The sequence below is a fragment of the Oryctolagus cuniculus genome, chromosome 12 (assembly GCF_051225735.1).
Source record: "Oryctolagus cuniculus isolate XC-2025 breed Fujian yellow rabbit chromosome 12, ASM5122573v1, whole genome shotgun sequence".
In the NCBI taxonomy this organism is placed as follows: domain Eukaryota; kingdom Metazoa; phylum Chordata; class Mammalia; order Lagomorpha; family Leporidae; genus Oryctolagus; species Oryctolagus cuniculus.
Genome location: NC_142878.1, coordinates 26,365,166 through 26,382,652, shown reverse-complemented (window position 1 = coordinate 26,382,652; position 17,487 = coordinate 26,365,166). Strand labels below are relative to the sequence as shown.

The 17,487-nt window shown below is 44.4% G+C and overlaps 1 protein-coding gene and 1 pseudogene across 13 annotated transcripts in view; one reads left to right on the top strand and one right to left on the bottom strand.

Annotated features, from left to right (window-relative positions):
• The window catches only part of KLHDC1 (kelch domain containing 1), a 77,870-nt gene that overhangs the window by 8,156 nt on the left and 52,227 nt on the right, over positions 1-17,487 (top strand). For 7 of the 13 annotated variants that reach the window (XM_089309277.1, XM_089309272.1, XM_070053689.2 and 4 more), the window contains exons 2-3: positions 16,138-16,208; positions 16,681-16,798. In XM_089309277.1, coding sequence (XP_089165403.1) covers positions 16,138-16,208; positions 16,681-16,798 — 189 coding nt within the window. The remainder of the gene's footprint in view (positions 1-16,137; positions 16,209-16,680; positions 16,799-17,487) is intronic. The other 6 variants (XM_089309268.1, XM_089309274.1, XM_089309270.1 and 3 more) reach the window with 1 other exon arrangement.
• LOC127483825 (U6 snRNA-associated Sm-like protein LSm8 pseudogene) lies at positions 10,909-11,341 on the bottom strand (annotated as a pseudogene).

Sequence of the window (17,487 nt, the reverse complement as noted above, 5' to 3'; positions counted from 1 at the left end):
TCCATCTGGGACTTCCATGGAGGTCCATCCTCCGCTGCTTTCCAAGGTGCATCATTTGGGAGCTCAATGAGAAAGAACTGGCTGAGACAAGAAGCGGCACTTCAGTGTAGCATGCTGGCATCATAAAGCCGCAGGCACCGCCCATTTTTAAAAACTGTTCTTTAAAAAAGTTTCTTTTTAGTTTATTTACTTTGTTTAATTGAAAAGCAGAGAGATCCTCCATCCGCTGGTTCACTCCCCCAAGTGCCCACAACGCCAAGGGCTGAGCCAGACCAAAACCAGGAGCCTCCCAGGGTATGAATTAGCAGGAAGCTAGAATCAGAAGCTGAGCTGCAGTTCAAGCTCAGGGATGTGGGTATCCCAAGCAGCGACTTAACATATATTCCTCTTTGGCCTTCTTTCTTTCTTTTTAAGATTTATTTATTTGAAAGGCAGAGTTACACAGAGGCAGAGAGAGAGAGATCTTCCATCTGCTGGTTCACTCCCCAAATGCTGCAACGGGTGGAACTGGGCCTATCCAAAGCCAAGAGCCAAGAGCTTCTTCCCGGTCTTCCACGCAGGTACAGGGGCCCAAGGACTTGGACCATCTTCCACTGCTTTCCCAGGCCATAGCGGAGAGCTGGTTCAGAAGTGGAGCAGCTGGGACTTGAACCAGCACCCATATGGGATGCCGGAACTGCATGCTTTACTAGCTATGCCACAACGTATGCCCCTCTTTCTTTTTTCAATATTTATTTTCATCTGCCTGAAAGAGAGACAGAGACAGACAGAGAGACAGAGAGATTGGTTTTTCCATCCACTGATTCACTTTACAAATGTTTGCAGTAACCAGGACTGGGTTAAACCAAAACCAAGAGCCCAGAATTCCATCCAGCTCGCTCATGTGGGCAGCAAGTGTCCCAGCACTTGAGCCATCAGCTGCGGTCTCCCAGGGTGCATTAGTAGGAAGCTGAATCAGAAATGGAGGTGCCAGGACTCAAAGTGGATGAGATGTGGGTGTCACAGACAGCAGCCTAACCCGCTGCACCACACGTCTGCTCCTCTTGCCCATTTCTTAGCTGGATTTTTGTTATATTTTCTGAGTTTCTCTCATATTCTGGATATTAACCCTTTATTAGATGAGTAGTTTACAAATATTTTCTTCCGTTCTATTGGCAGTCTCCTCACTCTGTTGGTTTCTCTCTCTCTCTCTCACTCTCTCACTCTTTCTTATTTATTCATTTTATTTTATTTGAAAGACAGAGTTACAGAGAGAGGTAGAGTTAGAGAGAAGGATCTTCCATTTGCTGGTTCACTCCCCAGATGACTGCAACGGCCGGAGCTGAGCCAATCCGAAGCCAGGAGCCAGGAGCTTCTTCCGGGTCTCCCACACAGGTGCAGGGGCCCAGAGACTTGGGCCATCTTCTACTGCTATCCCATGCCATAGCAGAGAGCTGGATTGGAAGAGGAGCAGCGGGGACTAGAACCGGCACCCACATGGGATGCTGGCGCTTCAGGCCAGGGCTTTAACCCGCTGCACCACAGCGCCGGCCCCCACTCTGTTGGTTTTATCTGCTGTGCAGAAAGCTCTTAGTTTGATAAAATCCCACATTCCTGCTTTTGCTTTTGTTATGTGTGTTTTTGTGTGTGTGTGTGTCTTAGCCAAAAAATTGTTGCCTATGCCAATGTCTTGAAGTGTTTTCCCCCAGTAGTTTCCTAATTTCAGGTCTTGTATTTATCCATTTTGAGTTGGTTCTTTAAAAAACACAATCATTGCTTTTTAAAAAAAAATTTTATTTCAAAGACTGAGAGAGAGAGCATGCACTTCTGTCTGCTACTTCACCCCCAGGTCACTGCAACAGTTAGGACCAGGCCAGGACAAAGCCAGAAGGCTGGAACTCAATCCTGGTCTCCCATGCCGGTGGCAGGGACCCAAGTACTTGAGCCATGACCTGCTGCCTCCCAGCAAGAAGCTGAGACAGAAGAAAAGCTGGAACTCGACCCCAGGTGCTCTGATATGGGGTGCCAGCTCCTCAAGCAGCATCTTAACCTCTGTGCCAAACACCTACCCCTTGAGTTGATCTTTGTACAGGGTGAAAGGGAACTTGTTCCAAACTTCTATGTATAGAGATTCAGTTTCCTCGGAACCATTTAATAAAGGGACTGCCCTTTCTCCATGGAGTGGGTCTAGCACTTTTGTCAAGTTTGTTGCAGGTATATGGATTTATTCTGGGGTTTCTTTTCTGTTCTATTTGCTGTGCTGTTTGATACAATAGTTGTATAGTTTGTCTTAAAATTCTGGTGTTGTGATATCTCTAGATGCTGTTAAAGATTGCTTTGGGCTAATCCTCTGCCTGCGGCGCCGGCACACCGGGTTCTAGTCCCGGTCGGGGCACCAGATTCTGTCCCGGTTGCCCCTCTTCCAGGCCAGCTCTCTGCTGTGGCCCGGGAGTGCAGTGGAGGATGGCCCGAGTACTTGGGCCCTGCACCTGCATGGGAGACCAGGAGAAGTACCTGGCTCCTGGCTTCGGATCAGCACAGTGGCCATTGTGGGGTGAACCAACGGAAAAAAGGAAGACCTTTCTCTCTGTCTCTCTCTCTGTCTCACTGCCTACTCTGCCTGTCAAAAAAACAAAACAAACAAAGAAAAGGTTTTGCTTTGGCTGTTCAGGGTCTTTTCTGTTTCCATATGATTTTTTTAAAATTTATTTATTTATTTGAAAGGCACAGTAAATGAGAGAGAAAGAATGATTTTTCATCTGCTAGTTCACTCCCTAAATGGCCACAATGGCCGTAGCTGAGCCCAACCGGAGCCAGGAGTGAGAAGTTTCTTCCAGGTCTGTCACATGGCTGCATGTCATATGGCTGCAAGTACTTGGGTCCCCTTCCACTCCTCCAGGCACATTAGCATGGAGCTGGATCAGAAGTAGAACAGCAAGAACTTGAACCCTGCGACCATATGAGATGCCAATGTCATAGGAGGTGGCTTTACCCATAATGCCACAGTACCGGCCGCTAGCTTGTGGTTCTTTTTTTTTTTTTTTTTAAAGATTTATTTATTTGAGAGGCAGAGTTGTAGACATAAGGTGAGACAGAGAGAGAGGTCTTCCATCCTCTGGTTCACTCTCCAAATGGCCACAACAGCTGGAGCTGGGCTGATCTGAAGCCAGAAGCCAGGAGCTTCCTCCGGGTCTCCCACATAGGTGCAGGGACCCAAGCAGTTGTGCCATCTTCCACTGCTTTCCCAGGCCATCAGCAGGGTGCTTGATCAGAAGTGGAGCATCTGATTGTGGTTTGAAACACAGTTTACTTTCGAATTATTTTTTATTCTGAAAACTATCTCAACTTCTATTCTCATAAATTATCTGTTAATTTCCTTATTTTCTGCATAGGTAGACGTGTAATCTGCCAATGGTGAGTTTTGTGTCTTCCATTTTCACCTTTATTCCTTTTCACTTACTTTTCTTTACTATACGGGTGGACCTGAAGTACAATGTTAAATAGGAGCCATTTTTATGGTTCATAATTTCAAGGGATTGTTTTCAACATTTAACCATGAAATTTGATGTTTTCTTTAGGATGTTTTGCTTTTATGCTAGTTCAAGTTCCAGTGTTGTACTTCCCATTCAGGTCCCAGCAAAAGATGGCCCCTGGCTTTGTGCTATCCCAGTTCCAACCATTGCAGCCATTTAGGAATTGAACCAGCATATCAAAGATCTGTCTCTTTCTTTGCCTCTCTCTTGGTAACACTGCCTTTCAGACATAAATCTTAAAAAAAAAAAAAAGAAGAAGAAGAAGAAGAAGAAGAAGAAGAAGAAGAAGAAACTGGAGCTGGGGATTGAACCTAGGTTCTCCAATGTGGGACGTGAGAGTCTGAATCACCAGGCTAACATCACCCTCTATTTTATTTTTATTGTTTTTATGTATTTTAAAGTCAGAGATAAACAGAGAAATAGAAACAGAAGACATTTTCCATCTGCTGTTTACTCTTCAAGTGACTGTGACAGCTAAGTCAGGACCAGGCCAAAGACAAGTGCCAGGAACCTCATCATATACATGGGTGGCAGGGACCCAAGTGCTTGAACCATCATTGGCTGCCTCATTAGTAGGAAGCTAGAATTGAGAGCAGTCCCAGGACTGAAATCCAGGCACTGAGAGATGGGGTGTGGGTGGCCCAGTTCACGTCTGAACCATTCCAGCAGACACTGCCCCCTCATTTGATTTTTGATTGGTACATAATTATACATTTTGATATACATGCATGCACATTGCATGATGATCAACTGAGAGCAATTAGGTATATTCATCACCTCAAAAATAATGTATTCATGGTGAATAACATTAGAAATCTCCCCTTTGGCTATTTTGAAATTTGCTATGGTTAACTGTAATCACCCTATTGCACAATGGAACACCAGAACTTGCTCCATTTAACTGTGACATTGAAGCGGTTAAATAACCTTTTCCCTTCTACTCCCCTCCCCTTTCCAACCTCTCAACTTTCATGAGATCAACTTCTTTTTTTTTTCCAATAATCCATAGAGGAGTGAGAGCATGCCATATTTAACTTTCTGTGCTTAACCTAACATAATGTCCTTTAAGTTCATCTGATCCACAGATGACAGTATTTCATCTTTAAAATTTTTTTAAATTTATTTTGAAGGCAGACAGAAAAGTCTTTGTTTTTAATAAAAAGATTTATTTTATTTATTTGAAAGAATTACAGATAGAGATAGATAGAGAGCTCTTTCATCCGCAGGTTTACTCCCCAAATGGATGTAACAGCTGGAGTTAAGTGGATCCAAAGCTAGAAGCCAGAAACAACTTCTGGGTCTCCCCATGGGTGCAGCAGCCCCCAACATATTCTTTATTTTATTTCTGGATGAGTACTTAGACTTATTGGGGCATCCTCCGCTGCTTTCCCAGGCAGCATTCACAGGGAGCTAGATCAGAAGTGGAGGAGCTGATACTTGAACTGGCACCCATATAGGATGCCGGTGCTGCAGGCCACGGCTTTAATCCTCTACACCACAGCACTGGCCCCCAGAAGGATCTTCCAACTGCTGGTTCATTTCCCAAATGCTCACAACCCCTAGGGCCATTTTATCATTTTTTATGGCTGAATAGTATTCTGTGGTGTGTGTGTGTGTGTGTGTGTGTGTGTGTGTATGCCACATTTTTTTTTTATTTGACAGGCAGAGTTAGACAGTGAGAGAGAGAGAGACAGAGAGAAAGGTCTTCCTTCCGTTGGTTCACCCCCCAAATGGCCGCTATGGCCGGTGTGCTGTGCCTATCCGAAGCCAAGAGCCGGGTACTTCCTTCTGGTATCCCATGCGGATGCAGAGCCCAAGCACTTGGGCCATCCTCTACTGCCTTCCCGGGCCACAACAGAGAGCTGGACTGGAAGAGGAGCAACCGTGACTAGAACCCAGCGCCCATATGGGATGCTGGCGCTGCAGGTGGAGGATCAACCAAGTGAGCCATGGCACCGGCCCACCGCATATTCTTTTTTATTATTATTAATATATGTATTTAAATTTATTTGAAAGAGTTACAGAGAGAGAGATCTTCCATCCATTGGTTTACTGTCCAAATGGTCACAACAGCCAGGGCTGAGCCAGGCTGAAGACAGGAGCTTCTTCCAGGTCTCCCACCTGGGTACAGGGGCCCAAGCACTGTTTTCCCAGACACATTAGCAGGGAGCTGGATCCAAAATGGAGCAGCTGGGACTTGAACTGGTGCCCATATTGGATGTTGGCATTGAAGGCAGCAGCTTAACCCACTATGCCACAGCACCAGCCCCCAACATATTCTTTATTTTATTTCTGGATGAGCACTTAGACAGATTTTACATCTTGGCTATTGTGCAGAGTGCTATAATAATGTGGTGGTGCAGGTGTTTCTTTGACATACTAATTTCTTCTCTTTTTGGATATATACCTAGTTATGGGAGTGCTGAATCATAGGGTAGCTCTACTTTTAATTTGTTAAGGATGTTAAATAATTTTCTTTCCAACAGTGTTGGTAACTTAACATGAAATACAACACAAATTCAACAACACAAATTCAGAAAACTGAGATGGAAAAAATTTTGAAAATCCCAAGTGTATTAAAGGAATTAAATTCATTTTTTTTTTTTTTGACAGGCAGAGTGGACAGTGAGAGAGAGACAGAGAGAAAGGTCTTCCTTTGCCGTTGGTTCACCCTCCAATGGCCGCCGCGGCCGGCGCGCCTGCGGCCGGCGCACCGCGCTGATCCGATGGCAGGAGCCAGGAGCCAGGTGCTTTTCCTGGTCTCCCATGGGGTGCAGGGCCCAAGCACCTGGGCCATCCTCCACTGCACTCCCTGGCCACAGCAGAGAGCTGGCCTGGAAGAGGGGCAACCGGGACAGAATCCGGCGCCCCAACCGGGACTAGAACCCGGTGTGCCGGCGCCGCTAGGCGGAGGATTAGCCTAGTGAGCCGCGGCGCCGGCCGAATTAAATTCATTTTTAAAATCTTCCTCCAGATGTAACTAAATTTTTTTCTGTAAGTATTTTATTTATCAGCGAAGAAAAAATGCAGCAGCTAGTTCTTTGTTGGCTTCAATGAGACCAAACAGTTAATCTTTAAAATAGCTACTATATTCTGAAATTGAAGTAAACACAATCACAACTACAAATAACTTGTTGAGTCTATCCTGAAGAGAATGAAAGAAAATTTCAACAGTTCCTCCAAACCACATATTTATAAATATTGCCATATTTAAAATTCTTGAAAGGTGTGAATTCTGCATTATTGGGAAAGCAGTTGGCTATTGGCAACAGAAAAAACTCAGCGGTCGTTTACTGAATACTTTAAAATTTAAAAGCTGTATTGTTTTGGATTCACATGTTCTGCCTTTGAGGACATGCATTAGCAGGAAGCTGGAATTGGGAGCAGATCTGAAACTTGAACCCATGCATGTAAAGCATCTTGAGTGGTGTCTTAAACACCATGCCAAAAGACTGCCCTGTAGCTTACTATTTCTGTCCCAACCCCTGACATTGGTATAATGGGGATTCTCTTGTAAGTGACTTGATGCTTTTCCTTTGCTGTTTTTTTGAATTGTCTCTTTGCCTTGCACTTTTGACAGTTTTTATATAATACACTTTGCAGAGGATCTTGGTTAGTTTTAGTCTGTTGGGGTCCTTTGCCCTTCCTGTAGCTGGATGTCCATATCTCTCCCAAGATTTGGAAAGATTTCAGGAATTATTTCCCTGGTTGGTTTTCTGTGCCTTTCCCCTCTCTTCTCCTTCTGGGATGTTCACAGTACAAACATTGCTCCCTTAGTGTTGTCCCACAGGTCTTGAAGTCTTTCTTTATTCTTTCTTTTTTTCTTTCTTTTTTTTTCCCTTGATTTTAAAGGGTTATTTTTTGTCTGACTAGGTTGACCTGTCTTCAAGCTCAGAAACTCTTTCTTCTTTTTTATTATTATTATTTTTTTTTTGACATGCAGAGTGGACAGTGAGAGAGAGAAACAGAGAGAAAGGTCTTCCTTTGCCATTGGTTCACCCCCCAATGGCCGCCATGGCCTGCGCGCTGCGGCCGGCGCACCACGCTGATCCGATGGCAGGAGCCAGGTACTTATCCTGGTCTCCCATGGGGTGCAGGGCCCAAGCACTTGGGCCATCCTCCACTACACTCCCTGGCCACAGCAGAGAGCTGGCCTGGAAGAGGGGCAACCGGGACAGAAAACGGCGCCCCGACCGGGACTAGAACCTGGTGTGCCGGCGCCGCAAGGTGGAGGATTAGCCTGTGAGCCGTGGCGCCGGCCAGAAACTCTTTCTTCTACCTGTCCAGTTCTGCTGTTGAGGTTCTCAACTGTGTTTTTTATTTCATTTATTGAGTTCTTTACCTCCAACATTTGATTGGTTCTTTTTGTGATCTGTATCTTTTTAGCTGAATTTCTCATTCACATCATTAATTGTTTTCTTAATGTCATTGAATTCTCCATTATACCCTCTTGTGTCTCATGAAGTTCCCTTAAAAATCATTATTTTGAGTTCTCAGGCAGTTCACTAGTTTCCGTTTTTCTGTGGTCCATTGCTAGAGAGCTACTGTGCGATTTGGAGGGATCCTGTTGCCTTGTTCCTCATGCTTCCTGATGTACATCTGGCAGATTGGTGTTCTGGGGTGTTGGGTGAGTGTGCTCCATTGGTTGACTCCAAGTAGGAGTTCTAGTGTAGTGTCCCTGTACCACCTTCAGCTGTAACAGTGTTGGCCAGTGTGTGCCAGTGTCTTCAGTGGCCTGGGCTGTAGGATTTGTGAAATTGCACCACCAGCTGGGATTCAGTGCCATTTCTTGGGGCAGGTTTGCTGGCATCTCTGGGCATGGTACACACCTGACTGTGGATGTGGGTTGTGTAAGGGCACCAAGTAGGTGCAGCACAGCATGCCTGGTAGCAGGATGGAGTGCTCGTCAGTGTCTGAGGACTGGACAGAGGCCAGGCTGCAGCACCCTTCTCAGATGGACACCTGCCCATGCCTTGGTTAAGGGCAGCGTGCAGAGCTTTACATGGCCTCTGGGGGCCTCCTGGGCTGCAGGTGGTTTGTTAGGGTCAAGTATCTTCTTCTCAGGACATGAGTAGGTTGTGCTTCTGAAAAGAGGCTGCTCAGCTGTTTCTCAGAGCCACAAGAGAGTGGGTGAGGCATTCCAATTGCTTCCCAGGGGCTTCAGTAGCTGTAGCCACTCGGAAAAGATACTCAGCAGCTTCCCAGGGTGTGGGTGGTTAGGTGGGCCGGGCTACTTGTTTGTTTCCTTGGATATTTGTACTGAGCCACTCAATTTTTGATTTGTTGATGTAAGTATTTAAGGCTATAAATTTTCTTCTTCTAAGTGCCTTCTTAACTATAACCTTCAAGTATTTTTTTCTGGATTTCTGATTTTTTGTTTTTTAAATTTATTTGTTTTTATTTGAAAGACACACACACACACACAGAGAGAAGCACAAAGACTGGCAGAGAAGATAAGAGAATAAGAGATCTTCCCTTTGCTGGTTTGCTTCCTAAATGCATTTAAGTGCCAGGGCTGGGGTTATAATATATCATACTGGGCCAGACTAAAGCCAGCTGGGCCAGGTTGAGAGAGGTCTTCCATCAGCTGACTCACTCTCCAAATGGCCGCAACGGCTAGAGCTGAGCCAATCCAAAGCCAGGAGCCAGGAGCTTCTTCTGGGTCTCCCACATGGGTGCAGGGCCCCAAGCACTTGGGCCATCATCTACTGCCTTCCCAGGCCGTAGCACAGAGCTGGATCATAAGTGGAGCAGCTGGGACTTGAACTGGTGCCCATATGGGATGCCGGCACTGCAGCTGGGGCTTTCACATGCTGCGCCATAGCGCCAGCCCCAATTCTACATATTTTATACTTTTCGTTTTCACTTGTTTTCGATGTAAATGTAAAGTTTATTTACACACATTTATAAACAATTCCTTTAGCATTAGAAACTCCCCAGTTTTTTAAATTTGAAAGTCAATTATGGGATGGGGATGGGTATTAGAGAGAAAGAGAGAGGTCTCTTCCATCTGCTGGTTTGCTCCCCAGATGGCCACAGTGGTCAGGGCTGCCCCAGGCTATAGTCAGGAGCCAGGAACTCCATCCTGGTCTCCCACTTGGATGGCAGAGCCCAAACATTTGGGCCATCTTCTGTTGCTTTTCCCAGGCCATTAGCAGGGAGCTGGATAAGAAGCGCAGCCCATATAGGATGCCAGTGTCACAAGTGGCAGCTTTACCTGCTATGCCATGACGCAGGTCCCAAACTCTCTGAGTATTAAAAGTTAAAAGCTATGAAGGCTTTTTTTTTTTTTTTGACAGGCAGAGTTAGACAGTGAGAGAGAGAGAAAGGTCTTCCTTCCATTGTTCACCCCCCAAATGGTCATAACGGATGGAGCTGTGCCAGTCCGAAGCCAGGAGCCAGGTGCTTCCTCCTGTTCTCCACAGCAGAGAGCTGGACTGGAAGAGGAGCAACTGGGACTAGAACCTGGGGTACCGGCGCCACAGGTGGAGGATTAGCCTAGTGAGCCGCGGCGCCGGCCTATAAAGGTTTTTAAAACTACATAGAATCAATTTCTTCAAGTCACATACTGTTCATAAAAAGCCAACAATATGGGGCCGGCACTCTGGCTCACTTGGTTAATCCGCCTGCGGCAACGGCATCCCACATGGGCACCAGTTCTAGTCCCGGTTGCTTCTCTTCCAGTCCAGCTCTCTGCTGTGGCCCGGGAGGGCGGTGGAGGATGGTCCATGTGCTTGGGCCCCTGCACCCACATGGGAGACCAGGAGGAAGCACCTGGCTCCTGGCTTCGGATGGGCGCAGCACTGGCCGTAGCGGCCATTTGGGAGGGAACCAACGGAAGGAAAACCTTTCTGTCTCTCCCTCTCCCTGTCTATAACTCTACATGTCAAATAAGAAAAAAAAGTCAACAATATGTTCATATTACTTCCATATCTCACTTATTGGGCATCCAAGGATTCTAAAAATATCTTCCTCCTCAATCCTGTCTTTCCTAATCATCCTTAATATTCAACTCTCAGTTCTGGGTCCCCAAAAGCATTAAAACTTTGTTAGCATTTTGCTTTTTCTGAACTGCACACATTTTTACCTGAGCCTCTAAGCAGTGGCAAAGCATCACCAGTGCTGTACAGATAAATGTCTAAAGTTCAGATAACTGTATACAATTTACACTTCTGTGACTTTCAAAAAAACAGAGAAAGTTACATCCTAAACCATCAATTCTGCCTGAATGCTTCATGGCAAAGTTCTCTTTTCAACCAGTTTTCCATAAATTTCAATTAAAATTTCAGAAAGTACCAATTTCTTTCCAAAAGTTTTCAAAGTTACCATTAGATTTTCACGGTATTTAATACAAAAATAAAACCAAGCTACCAAAACATGACTTAAGCAAAAAAAAAAAAATCAATTAAGGTAGAAATATTTGAATTTGCATGTTACAATGAATCACAATTACATGTTCATAAAAATTCCACACTCCCACCATCCTCAAAATAATCCGTTTCCTTACAAAGATTTAGAGTCCAGTGTATGTAGTTCTTCCTCAGTGTGCTACAGCGTTCAGAGGTTCTGCTCAAATGTTCCCCAAATCAAGTGCTGAATCTGTCTCTTCATCAATTTCTTTAATGAACGCAACATTGTCACCTCTTACAAGGTACAACCCCAGTACCACTTGTTTTCCCTATGTGGAGATGAATTACTCGTTCATGGCTTTCATCCAAAATCAGATTAATGGTCTGGTCAAAGCCTTTCTGTGTCCCCACAGTCACTGGCCCTTCAGAAGTAATAACAGCTACAGGTCAGTTTTTGTAGTTTTCCAAAGCAGACGTCATGCTGCTCGGCCTGGAGGTTCCAGGCAACAAATAGAGCTACAAGGGCCCACCCCATTTTCATTTTTTATTTGACCTGTAAATTGTGTAGGAAAATATTTTAAATTTCTAAGTGTTTGGTATTCTTACAGTTATCTTTCTGTTACTAATTTCTAGCTTTATTTGTGTTCCACTCAAAACAACTGATCCATTTAGGCTTTCTTTAGGGACTAGCCTGTGGTCAGTTTTCATAAGTATACCATACCTTCTCAAGGAACATATGTTACAATTGTTGGATGAAATGTGTTTTATGTATTACTTTTATCAGTCTTGCTAATGGTATTGTTTAAAATCTCCTGTGTTTTTATTGTTATTTTGATTTCTTGTTCTGAAATTACACAACTGGAATTAAAATCTCTCACTCCAGCTGTTGATTTGTTAGTTTCTGCCTGTGGCACTATATATTGCATTTTTGGGCTACCTTTTTGTGTGCATATGAATTAAGAGTTGTTTGAGAACTTTTTTGTTTGTTTCTTTTCTGTTTTTTTTTTTCTCTTTGCTTTTATAGAAATCATTATTTTCTTTTAGTTAGCTGGTAGCCGCCTTATTTCAACATGAACACTTTATGAACACTTAATAGTATTCAAAGCTAAACAGTGTCTTCCCATATAGTTCAAGTCCCTTAAGAGAAAAAAAAAATTGTTTTTTGACAGGCAGAGTTACAGAGAGAGAAGAAATGGCAGAGAGATCTTCCATCTGCTGGTTCACCCCCTAAATGGCCACAACAAAGGCTGGGCCAGGCCAAATCCAGGAGCCTGGAACTCCATACAGGTTTCCCTTATGGGTGATAGGGTGCCAAGCACTTGGGCCATCTTCTGCTGCTTTCCCAGGCGCATCAGCAGGGGGCTGGATCAGAAGTAGAGCAGCCAGGACTGGAACTGGTGCCCATGTAGGATTCTGGCATTTCAGGTGGTGGCTTAACCCACTGCACCACAACTCTGGTCCCAGAAAATTTTAAGTCTACTCACTCCTCTCCCTAGTTAGTACTATCCTGTTCTTCCTCTCAAGGTGGACATCAAAATAATTTATCACTTTTTAAAATGTTTATATTTACCTACATGTTTTTTAATGTCTTACCATACCCTTCCTTGTTGCATTTCAGATCTTTGGCATTGTTTTCCTTTTGCCTGTAGTAATACATCCATTAGAATTTCCTTAAGTGAGAGACTGTCATTGGCCCACTGTCTCAGATTTTACTCATTATTTCTTTATTTCACCTGAGTTCTTTGAAGATAGTTTCCCTGGGTATAAAATTCTGGGTTTCTAGGTGCTTTCTTGAAGCACATATTCTAAGATTATTCAGCCTTGTAGTGTTGCTAGTGAGAATGCTAGCATTCATTAGCTGCTTTGAAGATGATCTATGTTTTCTCTAGTTGTTTGGAAGAATCTCTTTTTCTTTGAGGTTCTGCAGTTTTACTATCAAGTATCTAGGTGTGTATTTCTATGTATCATTCTTGGAACTTGTTAGGAACACCTAGATGTCAGAATTGATGACTTTTTTTAGAGTTTTTTTTTTTTTATTTGAAAGAGTTGGAAAGATGGCTTTTTAACAGTTTTGCAAAACTCTCGGCTGTGTCTCTTCAAAATTGCCTCTTTATTCTCTCCATTTTGTCTTTTTCTTAAATATTTATTTATTTATTTATTTGAAAGGCAGAGTTACAGAGATAGAAGGAGAGGCAGAGAGAGAGGTCTACCATCCACTGGTTCACTCCCCAGTTGGCTGCAATAACCGGAGCTGCGCCGATCTGAAGCCAGGAGCCAGGGGCTTCTTCCAGATCCCCAGTGCCTGTGAAGGGGCCCAAGGACTTGGTCCATCTTCTACTGCTTTCCCAGGCCACAGTAGAGAGCTGGATTGGAAGTGGAGCAGCCAGGTCTCAAACCGGTGCCAATATGGGATGCTGGCATCGCAGGTGGCAGCTTTACCCACTACACCACAATGTCGACCCCTCCATTTTGTCTTAATATAATGGATGGGGCTTAGCTCCTGTTTTTCTCCATGTCTTCAGACTGAATCCAGGAGCCACGATTCCCCCATGCGGGTGCAGAGACCAAGGACTTTGGCCATCTTCTACTTCTTTCCCAGGAGGGTTAGCAGGGAGCTGAATCAGAAGGGGAGCAGCCAGGACTCAGACTGCTGCCCAGATGGGACACTGGTGTCACAGGGTGGTGTTTATGTTTGTTTGTTTGTTTGTTTGTTTGTTTTTGACAGGCAGAGTTAAGACAGTGAGAGAGAGAGACAGAGAGAAAAGTCTTCCTTTTTCCGTTGATTCACTCCCCAAATGGCTGCTATGGCCGGCACATTGCTGCCGGCATGCTGCGCCGATCCAAAGCCAGGAGCCAGGTGCTTCTCCTGGTCTCCCATGGGGGTGCAGGGCCCAAGCACTTGGGCCATCCTCCACTGCACTCCTGGGCCACAGCAGAGAGCTGGCCTGGAAGAGGAGCAACCGGGACAGAATCCAGCGCCCTGACCGGGACTAGAACCCAGGGTGCCGGAGCCACAGGCAGAGGATTAGGCTAGTGAGCGTGGCACTGGCCACAGGGTGGTGGTTTAACCCATTACACCACAACCTAGGCCCCTGAAAGAGCATTCTAAGAAGAGGGACAAGTGTAGATGAGGCTGTATCACAGCAAGGAATTAGAGAGGTTTAGGAACTGTAAGACAGCTGGGGCTTAATCAATGAAAAGCATGTTGAAGATTGGAGGGACAGGAGCTAACTTAACATATCACACAGTATAGAGCCCTAAAAATTTTAGACTGTGCCAAGAGCAGTAGAGAACTGCGGAAGGAGCTTCAGAATAGTGACAACTCATTTGTATAATATTTCTTTTGGAAACGTGTACACGTGGGGCTGCTGGATCTGATGCCATTCATCCTTAGAATCTTACAAGGAACTTCCTTTCTTCTTCTGAATTGTTTACGTGACCATCTAATACGATTGTTTGGATTGACATAAGTAAATGTTTCCTTATAAATTAATATAATAATTTTTATGTATGTGTGAAAAGAGAGTAGTTAATATACTTTTTTGTAATTTACCATGGTAATAAGGAACAGCAAAATTTACTAGGCATCTAATTTACGTATCATATACTTTTAGAAATTCTTAAGCTGCTCTTTAGAAAACTAGCTGGTTTTTAAAAATTTTTTAATGTGTTTTCTTTTTTTTAAAGATATATTTATTTATTTACTTGAAAGTCAGAATTACACAGATAGTGAAGGAGAGGCAGAGAGCTAGAGCTAGAGCTAGAGCTAGAGAGAGAGAGAGAGAGAGAAAGGGTCTTCCATCTGCTGGTTCACTCCCCAGTTGGCCACAATGACCAAAGCCACGCCGATCTGAAGCCAGGAGCCAGGAACTTCTTCCAGGTCTCCCACGTGGTTGCAGGGGCCCAAGGACTTGGGCCATCTTCTACTGCTTTCTCAGGCTATAGCAGAGAGCTGGATCGGAAGTGGAGCAGCCAGGACTCGAACTGGCACCCATATGGGATGCCGGCACTGCAGGCATCAGCTTTACCCACTACGCCACAGTGCTAGCCCCTAAATTGTTTTATAGATTTCAATAAATCATGACAAATTTATGTAAGGGCTTACTTTATCCCATATGTTTTTTTCTTTTTCTTTTTTTTTAAAGATCTTTTTATTTATTTGAAAGAGTTACGCAGAGAGAGGAGAGGCAGAGAGAGAGAGAGAGAGAGAGAGAGAGAGAGAGAGAGAGGTCTTCTGTCCGCTGGTTCACTCCCCAGATGGCCGCAATGGCCAGAGCTGTACCATTCCCAAGGCCAGGAGCCAGGAGCTTCTTCCAGGTCTCTCACGTGGGTGCAGGGGCCCAAGGCCTTGGGTCATCTTCTACTGCTATCTCAGGCCATAGCAGAGAGCTGGATCGAAAGTAGAGCAGCCGGGACTAGAAGTGGTGCCCACATGGGATGCCGGTGCTTCAGGCCAGGGCGTTAACCCACTGTGCCACAGCTCCGGCCCCAACCCATATGTTTTTTCAACTTGAATAAGATTGTTATCCTTTTCCTATTTCTCTTTAAAAATTATCTTTAAAAATTTCTTTCATTGGTTGCTTCCCTGTACCCAAAATGTATTACCCCCCCCCTTTTTTTTTTTGCTTCTTTATTGTCTTTAATAACCTGCTGCAAATATTATGGTTTTGCTATTTTACCTTACTCAAAGTTCCTTTTTAAGGTTTAAATGTCGGCCATGCGGCTCAATAGGCTAATCCTCTGCCTGCGGCGCCGGCACACCGGATTCTAGTCCCAGTCGGGGCGCCGGATTCTGTCCCAGTTGCCCCTCTTCCAGGCCAGCTCTCTGCTGTGGCCCAGGAGTGCAGTGGAGGATGGCTCAAGTCCTTGGGCCCTGCACCCGCATGGGAGACCAGGAGAAGCACCTGGCTCCTGGCTTCGGATCAGTGCGGTGCGACGGCCGCGGCAGCCATTGGAGGGTGAACCAACGGCAAAAAGGAAGATTTCTCTCTGTGTCTCTCTCTCTCACTGTTCACTCTGCCTGTCAAAGAAAAAAAAAAAGTTTAACTGTCAGGAGTCTTTTTGTTGAGATTCATGTACTTGGTATTTACTGTTCTAAAGTTTATTTTTTCCTCATTTTTCTCTTAGAGAACCTTCACTTCCCTTATTTTATATTGAAAAAAATCTTGGAGCATAATTTTGCATTTTGCAGTGTTTTCATTGTAATTTTTCTCCTCTTGAGAAACTGTCTAATTATGACTCTGTAATTAATAATTTTATGTATTCTATATTTTTAGTCTATTGAAGACAATGAAGTATATTTGCCTAATGATGAAATTTGGACCTATGATATTGATAGTGGGTTGTGGTAAGTCATTTTAAATTGCAGAGTATCTCTGATTTTACTGTCTATTCTAAATGATTTTGTAAACCACAGGAGGTGTGAGATCAGACCTAGAGCACCCTGCAGCGTTAAGCCTCCATTTCCATTTCCTTCAGTGATCCCCTCTCTGTGGCTCTTTGCTTCTGCTGCTACTTCCTGCTCTTTAATCGTTCCCCTTAACACCAACACTGTCACCGAAGGCTTTGGCATTACATTCTGAGTTCCAGTGGCATGTATGGAAAATTTTGTGTGTGTGTGTGTGTGTGTGTGTTTTTTTATCCTTGCAGATTGAAAGGTGTTTTCCTGAAGCTTAGAGTTTTTCCCAGCACTGGTGCCCATTGCACTTTGATTGTAATTGGCAGACAACGTTCGTTGAAAACAGTAATCATGGAATGTGAAGGGAATGTTTGTTGGCGCTTCTGGAAAGTTATGGGATTCCATCTTGTTCTTGCTGCAGGAGAATGCACCTCATGGAAGGAGAACTCCCTGCCTCCATGTCAGGAAGCTGTGGTGCTTGCGTTCATGGAAAGTTGTACGTGTTTGGAGGATACGATGACCAAGGATACAGCAACAGAGTAATGTTTCCTTTTCATCCAGGAGCGTGGCACGCTGAATGTCCTATTGAATGCATCACTTTGTCTTGCAACTTTATGAATTCTTTTAAAGATTTATTTATTTTATTTGAAAGGCAGAGTTACAGAGAGGGAGAAACAGAGAGAGAGAGAGATCTTCCATCTACTGGTTCACTCCTCAGATGGCCGCAACAGCCACGGTTGGGCCAGGCGGAAGCCAGGAGCCAGGAGCTTCATCCAGGTCTCCCGCGTGGGTGCAGGGGCTCAAGGACTTGGGCAATCCTCCACTGCTTTCCCATGCGCAATAGCAGGGAGCAGGTTTGAAATTGGCACAGCTGGGATTCAAACTGGTGTGCATATGGGATGCCGGTGCTGCAAGCAGCGGTTTTACCCGCTATGCCACAGCGCTGGCCCCACAACTTTGTGAATATTTCAAGAAAATAGATGTAGAACATTTTAAGTTTATAATTACAAGATTTTAAAGATAGAGTGAAATGCAGCAATTATTTTGCATTGTTCTTGTCTTTTGCTGTGTCTTTCTGCTTCAGAATTAACTGCATACTTAATTTATACTCCTAGGACAAATTGTCATGGGAAATGCTCCCTTTTCCTGTGTTTTATATACCATTTCTGCTTCTAAAACACTGTCTCATTTTCATTAATTTCTACACTTTTAATTTGTATAGGTAAAA